This window comes from Bison bison, unplaced genomic scaffold (genome assembly GCF_000754665.1).
Source record: "Bison bison bison isolate TAMUID 2011002044 unplaced genomic scaffold, Bison_UMD1.0 scf7180017864280, whole genome shotgun sequence".
NCBI classification, from domain to species: domain Eukaryota; kingdom Metazoa; phylum Chordata; class Mammalia; order Artiodactyla; family Bovidae; genus Bison; species Bison bison.
In genome coordinates this window covers 5,741,949-5,752,016 of record NW_011494852.1, presented here as the reverse complement: position 1 = coordinate 5,752,016, position 10,068 = coordinate 5,741,949, and the positions used below count along the sequence as shown (strand labels likewise).

The following is a 10,068-nucleotide window of genomic DNA, read 5'->3' as shown; positions in this document are numbered from 1 at the left end:
CCCACACACACCCTGTCTATCCCTTGACTTAAAAAAAAAAAAAAGCACAACATGAGAGTCATGAGTTAAGTTTTATTTGGGCAAAATGAGGATCATAGCTCAGGCTATGACAGCATTTCAGATATTTCTGAGAAAATGCTCCAAAGAGATGGGTGGGGGCGGGCAGGGGGAGGTCAATATATATGTGATTTTGGTGAAGGGGGAGTTCATACAACCAAGCACATATTTTTGCAGAAGGTTGCTGCTAGTCACGAGGAGCAGATGTCACCATGAAGGAATCTGGTGCTTTTCTAGATATGAGGAGATGCAAGAATTGGGCTCATACATTAAGAAGAATGAAATAATGCCATCTGCAGCAATATGGATGGACCTAGCGAGTGTCATACTGAATCAGACAGTAAATCAGACAGTAAATCAGACAGAGAGAGAGAAATAGCATATGACATCCCTTATATGTGGGATCTAAAAAGAAATTATACAAATGATCTTACTTACAAAACAGAAACTTACAAAACATTTTCACAGACTTAGAAAATGAACTTACGGTTGCCAGGTGGAAACAATAGTTAGGGAGTTTGGGATGGTCATGTACACACTGCTGTATTTAAAATGGATAACTAACAAGGACCTATTGTATAGCACATGGAACTCTGCTCAATGTTATGTGGCAGCCTGAATGGGAGGGGGTTTGGGGAAGAATGGATACTTGTATATGTATGACTGAGGCCCTTTGCTGTTCACCTGAAACTATCACAACATTGTTAATTGGCTATATCCCAATAAAAAATTAAAAGTTCAAAAAAGAAAAAAGAAGGAATTGGGCACATAAAATCAGTGTCTGAAAATATCTAACTATCTAAAGATCTGTTCTGCCAGTTTCTCCAAAGAAGACTGCCTTGTTCCTGATCTCCACCTCCTGAACACAGTTCAGGGTGTGTTAAAGGTCAACAACCACAGTTGCACGTGACTTAATCCTTGTAGAGGCAGATGGCAAATGTCCTTGGCAAGTGGCAATTTGTAGCTGACACCCTCTTTTTCTGTCCATTGAGTAGCCTGCTCTTCCATCATTTCCTCACTTCCTTAAGATTCTTCGAGACTCAAGTCCCAAGATCTCCCAACTAAAGAAGCATCTTGGGTCACTCTGACTACTCTATTCCTTGCTTCTCTTTATCCATCTTTTACCTTGAACTACTCTGTCCTAGACAGTTACTTTAGCCCTGCCTCTTCCACTATCCTTAAGCCACTACCTCCTTTTCCTTTTCTTCCTTCTTCTCCTCCTTTTCCTCTAATTTTGTTTTATTGATGGCTCAGTATAATTCTTGTTTTACCTTGACTTTTGTAGGGAAGACTTTATTGGAGAAATCTCTCTGGACCAGCTTATGGGAATTCAAGCTAGTGGTATCCAGTACCTGCTTACTCAGGTGGAGCAGCAGTTAAATGAGAACCTGACCTTGTCACACAGAGAGGAGAAACCTCCTTTGGTTTTAGTTATATCAAGGGATCATGAACCTGATGAACAAACACTCAAAATTTGGTCAGAACCTGCAAAGATCGCCAAACCAGATCAAAGAATGACACGTGTTACAGCAAAGAGCAAGAATCTCAGTATGTATGGGGTAATATATTTGGTATATTTGGGGCCCACTTTTGGGCACCAAAAGGCAGGGTCAATAAGCCCAAGTTATATAAAAAGATACCAGTGGTGACAGACTTAAGTAAGGACTCTTTCACAGAAAGTAAGCTTTCTGGGAAAGATCTACCCCATAACAAATTTGTTTTTATTGTTTAGTCACTAAGTTGTGTGTGACTCTTGTGCGACCCCATGGGCTATAGCCTGCCAGGCTCTTCTGTCCATGGGATTTCCCAGGCAAGAATACTGGAGTGGGTTGCCATTTACATCTCCAGGAGATCTTCCCACAACAAATATCAAGGTCTCATTTCTTTGTGCTGTGCTGTCCTAACTCACTTCAGTCCTGTCCAACTCTTTGGGACCCTATAGACTGTAGCTTGCCAGGCTCCTCTGTCCATGGGATTTCCCAGGCAACAATACTGGAGTGAGCTGCCATTTCCTTCTCTGGGGAATCTTCCCACAACAAATACCAAGGTCTTGTTTCTTTAGGGATATGGAAATTGGGATAAAAGAGCAGACACTTCTGGGCCATAAAGCTTTTGTCATCTGTACTTTTTGTTACCTTTTAGAGCAGTTCATTGAACTAGGTGTGTCAGAGGATCTCACTCAGGACCTCTGTGTTTTTCTCAATTACTTTTATCCCAATATCTCTGCAGTTAAAAAGGACATGAAAGTTTCCAGGAAGCAGAGAGAGAGAGAATTGAGCCCTGTGTTGGTGACTTTAGAGCATGAAGATGAACAGAGAGAAGCTGAGGAATCAGATCAAATCGACATTCAGGATGTTGCCTCAGAGCCAGACCTGTCGCTAAGTACTTTCAGCCCAGTCACACCCAAAGAGGATACTGAATCAAAGGAGGTTGTGTTGGAGGCCACAAAAGTCACAGAACCCACAAAAGCCTTGGAGATCAAAAAAGCAGTGAAGGCCAGAGAGGCAGTGGAGGCCATGGGAGTTACGAAGGCCATAGATCAACAGGACATGAGAGATTATGGAAAAGTGATCCCTAAGGCAGAGAGACAAGAAAACCTGAAAAGGCTTTGGGAAAGAGCAATGGAAAAAACCCATCACAAAGTAAGTGTGAAGTTGAAAGAGAAGAGAAAATTGAAGGAAATTCCAGAAACAATTGCAGAAGAGCCCAAGAAAGAGGTTTTACAGGTTGCTGAGCCAGAAGAAGATGCAACGAAGGTATTTAGAAAAGCTGGTCATGGTTTGTCTGGGATGCCTGGCCGCACGACCAAATCAGAAACCAGATCTTGGCGGGAAGACATTTGCAATCTTGTGACCTCAAGGATAGCAAGTTCCAATCCAGGAATGTTAAGGGATCTGAGTCAAGAGTTGGTGAACTGGGCTCAGGCAATACTTGCTCCCCAAGAGCCCAGCTGGGATCTCTTCCAGGAGATTTGTCCTCTTTTAAAGGACTCTTCAGAACTGGATGACATAGAGATGGAAGAAACACCTGTTGTAACAGAAGTGGTTACAGAGGTTGTCAAGGAAGAAAAGACAGTAGGACCTGGAGAACAAGAAGAACAAAGAGCTAAAAAAATGTTAAAGAAAGGCAAGGTGTCTTCTAAAGTCAAGAAAAAGAAAGTTGCTTACTTCGATGATGACCAAGTATCAGACAAAATGAGATTCCAAAAAGTAAAGACACTAGCTATGCAAAAAGGGAAAATAATTGGGGAAGCAAGACAACTGAGTAAGCAGGATTTGAAATTAATGCAGGGAAAAGAGAAACTGACCAAGGACAAGAAATTGATCCTTCAAAAAGAAAAAACAGCTGAGGAGGAAGAAATATCACACATCTCACAAAAGAAGTTAACCAAGGCAGAGCAGAAGTTAGTCCAAGGCGAAAAGAAGGGAACTGGGAAAGAAGAGGAACTACTAGGAAAAGGAAAGAGGGTGAACTGGGAAAGGGGAAAGGTCACCCCGGGACAAAGGACATGGTACTGGGAGAAGGTTACGGTGGACCACAAAGAAGGTAGGCAGGCCCAGGAAGAGGAGCTGATGGAGGAAGAGGAGGAGCTGATGGAGGAAGAGGAGGAGCTGATGGAGGAAGAGGAGGCACTGAGCAAGGAAGAGGAGGAGTTGAGTGAAGAAGATGAAGAGCTGAGAAAGGAATTGGAGGTGCTGGGTGAGGAACTGGAGAAGATGATTGTGGCACTGGGGGAGCTCAATGAGGAACTGGAGGAGCTGGGTGAGGAAGAGGAGGTGTTGGCCCAGGAGAAGGAGGAAATAATCCAGAACCTAGAGAAACAAATTGAAAAAATGATGAAAAACTATCGCAAAATAAAGAAACAAATGGGGGAAATGGAGAAACATGATGAGGAAGAGGCCTGGGAAAGGGAAAAATTGGCCCAGGAAGAGGAACATTTGTCTAAAGAAGAGGAAAGACTGTCTGGGAAAGAGGGAAAACGGACGTTAAAAAGACACAGCTTGGTAAAGCAAGAGATGAAATTGATCCGAGAAAAAAAGAAATCATTCATGATAGAGAAGAAAGAGGCCCATAAAAAGAAACAAATCCAAGAAAAGGAAAAGCAAATTGAGAAACCGGAGAAAGTAGACCAGAAGGAGAGGCAGGCTAAGGAAAAGGAGGAAGATGCCAAGGACAAACAATTAGCCAGGGAAAGACAGAAACTAAGCCAAAAAGAGGAGGGAATGTTTGGAGAAAAGGAGAAACTGTCACAACAAGAAGTTAAACAGATCCAGAAAAGGGCAAGCAAAGCTTGGGAAAAGGAGGGAGGGGCCCAGAAAGTGCAGAAAATAACCAAGAAAAAGAGACGACAGATCTCAGGGAAAAAAGTGGACCTAGGAGAGAAGGGAGAGGCCAGGGAAATGGAGAAACTGTCACTGAAAGAAGAGAGACAGGCCCAGGAAGGAAAGAGACAGGATCAGAAAAAGGAAAAACTGACTCCAAAAGCAGCTGAGGAAAAAACCCAACTAGTCAGAGGAAAAATGAAACTGGTCTCAAAAGAGAAAAGTAGAGAGAAAATTGAGAAAGTGTCCCCAAAAGAAGAGAAATGGGTCATGGAAAAAGAGAAGAAAATCAGCAAGGAAAAAAAACAATGGGCCCTCAAAAGAAAATTAGCCCTACCAGAGGAGAAACAGGCCCAGGATGAGAGAATATGGGGTCAGAAAGAGAGTGAGCGAAGAAAACAATGGGCCTGGAGAAAAGAGAAACTGTCCGGAGAAGAGAAGAAACAAGCCGATGAAATGGAGAAAAAGCCCCAGCAAAGACAGGCAAGGGCTTTAGAGAAAACACTGACTCAGGAAGACAGTTTCATGGGCAAGGAAGAGAAGCATATTGCCGAGGAAGAAAGGACAATAGCCAGGGAAGGAATTGGTGTAACTAAGAGAAAGAAAAAAGCAACTCAAGAAGAGAAAGAAACTATTGAAGAAGAGGGGAAACTGGCCTATGACGTTAGGGCCAAGGAGATGGGTGTTGCTAAGGAAGAAAAGAAAAGAATTCAAGAGGAGAGTATACAGGAAATGAGGAAACTGGATATGGGGGTGGGGATTAGTTCTGAAGGAAGAGAGACTAGTTCCAGAGAAAAAGATATAAGGAAGAAAGAGAGTCACCTGATGCAGATCCTGGCTAAAATAATTAGAGAAATGAATAGAGTGCCATTGCAAGAAACAGGAATACCTGAGGAAGATCAACTGTTTTCTATGGAAATGAGTGAAACTGATGGCCAGAGGTGGGAATTTTCTAAAGAACCAGAGGAAATAACCAGAGAAGAGAAGCAGCTGGTTCAGAAAGAGAGAAAACTAGAAGATGACAGACTAGCTACTGAAGAGAGAATACTGACCAATGAAGAGAGCTTGGAGGAAGACCAAAGGTTATTAGAGAAGGTCCAGGAAAATATACTATTAGATAAAACCCAGGTAGACAGTATGTTAAAGGAGGCCCAGCAGCAAAATCTGTTAGGAAAAAAGCAGCTGAAGAAGCTTCTAAAGATAATCAAGGAGAAGAAACCAGAAAAGACCCAGGTAAAGTGGTTATTAGAGAATATTAGAGACATACTATTCGAAGGCTTATCAGAGAGTTTGATTGAGAAGGAAGTGGAAGCTCCAGCTAAGAAGAGGATAGATGAGGAGAGGCTCATTGAAGGAGAGGAGAAGGAGAAGGAGGAGGAGGAGGAGATTCTGCCCAAGAAAGAGAAAGGGAAATACCTGATAAAGAAGAAGGAAAAGAAAGTAAGCCTGAGTGAAGAGGAATTGGAGGAGAGCTTGGCTGGGAAGCATAGGAAAAAGAGTTTAACTCAAATAAGGAAAAAGGAAAAGAAACTGACTCAGGAGAAAGAGAAGCTGGATAAGAAGGTAAAAGAGGGCCCACATGAGGAAGAGATGGAGCCCTTCAGCAAGGAGGAAGGTGGGGCCCCACACATGGAGAAGGAGGAGGAGGACTTCAGTGAGGAGGAGGAGAGCCGAAGTGAGGAAGAGAGCCTGAGTGAGGAGGAGAGTCTGAGTGAGGAGGAAGAAAGCCTGAGTGAGGAGGAGAGTCTGAGTGAAGAGGAAGAGAGCCTGCGTGAGGAGGAGAGTCTGAGTGAGAAGGAAAAGGAGGGCCTGAGTGAAGAAGAGGAGAGCCTGAGTGAGGAGGAAGAGGGCCTGAGTGAGAAGGAGAAGAGTCTGAGTGAAAAAGAGAAGCGTCTGAGTAAGAAAGAGAAGGCTCTGCATGAGAAGGAGAAGAGTCTGAGTGAGAAAGAGGAGGAAGAAGAAAAAATGGAGAAGACAGAGAAAAAAGAGGAGGAAAAGAAGGCAAGACAGAAGGATGAGGAGAGTATGAGTAAAGAGAAGGAACAGCCAAGAAGACTTACAGAGGCAATGCTCCCAGTAAAGCAGAGAGTATGGAAAACAGAGCTCCCAAAGGAAGGAGTGAACTTATTGAAGCCAGCAACAGTAAGTGAGGTTCTTGCTGAGAAAAGGGAAGACACAGCTAAAGAAGAAATGGCTCCTAAAAAAGACAGATTGTTTTATGGACAGGTAAGTTCCACAGTTAGGGATAAGACTATGTGGCCAACAATTATGAAGAGCCCCCTCAAAACACCATCTCCTGTAGCCCTGGGAAAAGAAAAGGGAATGCCCCTCAAAGTGTTAGGGCATCATTTTGATGTGGAAGAACAGGAAAGTCAACTTCTTAAAGCACATCCCGTGACAATGTCATGGGGAAGACAAGAGGATGTGCTCTTGGACAAAGGCCGGGGCATGTTTTTACAAGTCATGGGAATGGAGACCCAGACCCCAAAAGGCCTCCACAAGCCAAAGTCCCCCTTACTTGAAATTATCAGAGAATCACAGAAACCTAAACGCAGGCCCAAAGATGGCACGTGGAAGTGGTTCTTAAAATCTCAGGATTCTCAAAAGGGCAAGACTGAGGGCCAGGCCCCTGCCCCTGCCCCAACCTCAACCACAGCCCTGTACCCATCCCTTACCTCTATGCCAGCTAAAACACTTGATTCCCCAGATGAGGACTGGATTAGTAATGTCTTAATAAGACTGAAAGCGGGAGAACAACTTTCAAGGGACAGTTTCCATAGACTGAGCCAACTCCTCAAGCATCTCACTTCAAAGGGATATTTGAAACAGACACATCTGTACAGTCTTAAAGCTGTGGCTAAACGCCTCCAGCAGAACCTACAGGCAGGTCACAGAGATATATCACGATGCTATAAAGATGCTTTGAGCCCAGTATACATAAAAGCGATCCCTCCAATCAGAAGGAAAGAAATGGAGAGCTGGGGCGAGCCATTCCCTATCCATGAGCCAGTGTTACTGTCAGCTACTAACAGGACTCAGACCACACAGGATCTCAGCTGGCATCCCTTAGCTGAGTCCTATAGGAAGGAGCAGGTACAGCAGTTATCCACTGCTGTCAAGAAGTTAAAGCACCTTTATCAAACCAGAAAGGATGTTCCTACAGCCTTCTATCCCTCTGTGGATAAAGAGTCCTTGGACATCCGAGCCTTGGGGAGAAGAAGTGAGCTCCCCACATTTCACAAGGCAAAGTCCCGGCCCATCCCTACACCAGCGTTACCATCAATGACCTACAGAGTTCCAGACCCAAAGGCTCTAGCTTGGCTTCTTTCAGGAGAGCCTTACAGGAGTGCACGGGCACAGCAGTTATCCCATGTTCTCCAAGGGATGGGAATGCAACACTTTCATCCTGCCACAAGAGATATTTTCACAGGTGCCCATGCTTCTGTGGGAAAACAAACTCTGGCACTGATGTTTCAGAACGATCTCAGGGCTCTGAAGGGTGAAGGGAGGGCCCTCAAGCTGCCCCCGCTGGAAAAGAAGGCACAGCCTGTCTCTAAAGATGAGGAAGAGCTCCCCCAATGGGAGACGTTTGTGGCCTTGTACCATGTTCTGCGGATGTTGCAGAAGCGATATGCGAGAGACAGTGCTGCGTGGATGGAACAGTTCAAACGTCTCATGGACTTGTACCAGCTCAAGTCCCCCCGAATCCAGAGGCTGCTACTGGAGTTGCTGCAGAGAAAGAGACTCCAACCACAACACACCATCTACGAAGACGCTGCAAGGATCAAGGAGTTGGTGCCTGGTGAACGGTTACTCTCTGACCTGTTGTGTGGTAGTTCTCGTACCCCTGCAGGTCCCCTTGAGTTCCGGAATGTTGTACCCTTGCCTGGGCAGAACAGAGTGCATACTATTCAACCCACGGGCATTGCCCAGTATGGATTCTTAGAACTTGCCTGGAAAAGGCTACCAAAAGTCAATCCTTACCGTAGGGACAGGCTGCCCAACATCCATACCCCCACTCTCTGATTTGGTGGACTATTAAGACTCTGGGGTCTTACTGGAAAGTAAGACCCAGCCACAGGTTTTAAGCCTCCTTACCTGGTACCCACTTTAAAGTGAGCATAGACATGGACTCCTTTTCATTCAGCTCCAGAAACCTATTAATACATACTAAATAAAATGACATTTCTCATTTGTAACAAATTTGTTATTCAGTCACTAAGTTGTGTCCAACTCTTTGAGACCCCATGGACTGCAGCATTCCAGGCTTCCTTGTCCATCACTATCTCCTGGAGTTTGCTTAAACTCATGTCCACTGGGTCAATGATGCTATCTATCCATCTCATCCTCTGCTGCCTTCTCCTTCTCTTGCCTTCAATCTTTCCCAGCCTCAGTGTCTTTTCCAATAAGCTGGCTCTTTGCATCAGCTGGCCAAAGGATTGGAGCTTCAGCTTCAGCATCAGACCTTCCAATAAATATTCAGGGTTCATTTCCTTTAGGATTGACTGGTTTATTCTCCTTGCAGTCCAAGGGACTCTCAAGAGTCTTCTCCAGTACTACAATTTGAAAGCATCAATTCTTCAGCACTCAGCCTTCTTTATGGTCCAACTCTCGTATCTGTACATGACTACTGGAAAAACCATAGCTTTGACCATATGGAACTTTGTCAGCAAAGTTATGTCTTTGCTTTTTAATATGGTGTCTAGGTCTGTCATAGCTTTCCTTCCAAGGAGCATCTTTTAATTTCATGGCTGCAGTCACTGTCCACAATGATTTTGAAACCCAAGAAAATAAAATCTAACAAATACTTTGGCTTATTTCTCTTCCTCCCCATACTTAGAATCCCCTAAAAAGTAGACAGGAAAAAAAAAAAATAACCTTGGTCCTAAGAGAAGTGAAAGGCAAAGGAGAAAAGGAAAGATATACCCATTTGAATGCAGAGTTCCAAAGAATAGCAAGGAGAGATAAGAAAGACTTGCTCAGTGATCAATGCAAAGAAATAGAGGAAAACAACTGGGAAAGATTAGACATCTCTTCAAGAAAATTAGAGATACCAAGGGAATTTTCATGTAAGGATGGGCACAATAAAAGACAGAAATGGTATGGACCTAACAGAAGCAGGAGATATTAAGAAGAGGTGGCAAGAATACACAGAAGAACTGTACAAAAAAGATCTCACAACCCAGATAATCACTATGGTGTGATCACTCACCTAGAGCCAGACATCCTGGAATGCGAAGTCAAGTGGGCCTTAGGAAGCATCATTATGAACAAAGCTAGTGGAGGTGATGGAATTCCAGCTGAGCTATTTCAAATCCTAAAAGATGATGCTGTTAAAGTGCTGCACTCCATATGCTAGCAAATTTGGAAAACTCAGCAGTGGCCACAGGACTGGAAAAGGTCAGTTTTCATTCCAATCCCAAAGAAAGGCAATGCCAAAGAATGCTCAAACTACCACACAATTGCACTCATCTCACATGCTAGCAAAGTAATGCTTAAAATTCTCCAAGCCAGGCTTCAACAGTATGTGAACCATGACCTTCCAGATGCTCAAGCTGGATTTAGAAAAGGCAGAAGAATCAGAGATCAAATTGCCAACATCTGCTGGATCATTGAAAAAGCAAGTGAGTTCCAGAAAAACATCTACTTCTGTTTTATTAACTATGCCAAAGCCTTTGACTGTGTGGAT

At 43.8% G+C, this 10,068-nt stretch overlaps 1 protein-coding gene across 1 annotated transcript in view; it reads left to right on the top strand.

Annotated features, from left to right (window-relative positions):
• LOC104995431 (WD repeat-containing protein 87-like) overlaps window positions 1-8,405 on the top strand; it is a 33,079-nt gene extending 24,674 nt beyond the window's left edge. Inside the window, exons 5-10 of the mRNA XM_010849305.1 lie at window positions 1,343-1,605; window positions 2,200-3,603; window positions 4,720-5,612; window positions 5,805-6,318; window positions 7,066-7,372; window positions 7,634-8,405. Of these exons, the coding sequence (XP_010847607.1) occupies window positions 1,343-1,605; window positions 2,200-3,603; window positions 4,720-5,612; window positions 5,805-6,318; window positions 7,066-7,372; window positions 7,634-8,405 (4,153 nt within the window). The remainder of the gene's footprint in view (window positions 1-1,342; window positions 1,606-2,199; window positions 3,604-4,719; window positions 5,613-5,804; window positions 6,319-7,065; window positions 7,373-7,633) is intronic.
• The last annotated feature ends 1,663 nt before the right edge of the window (window positions 8,406-10,068 follow it).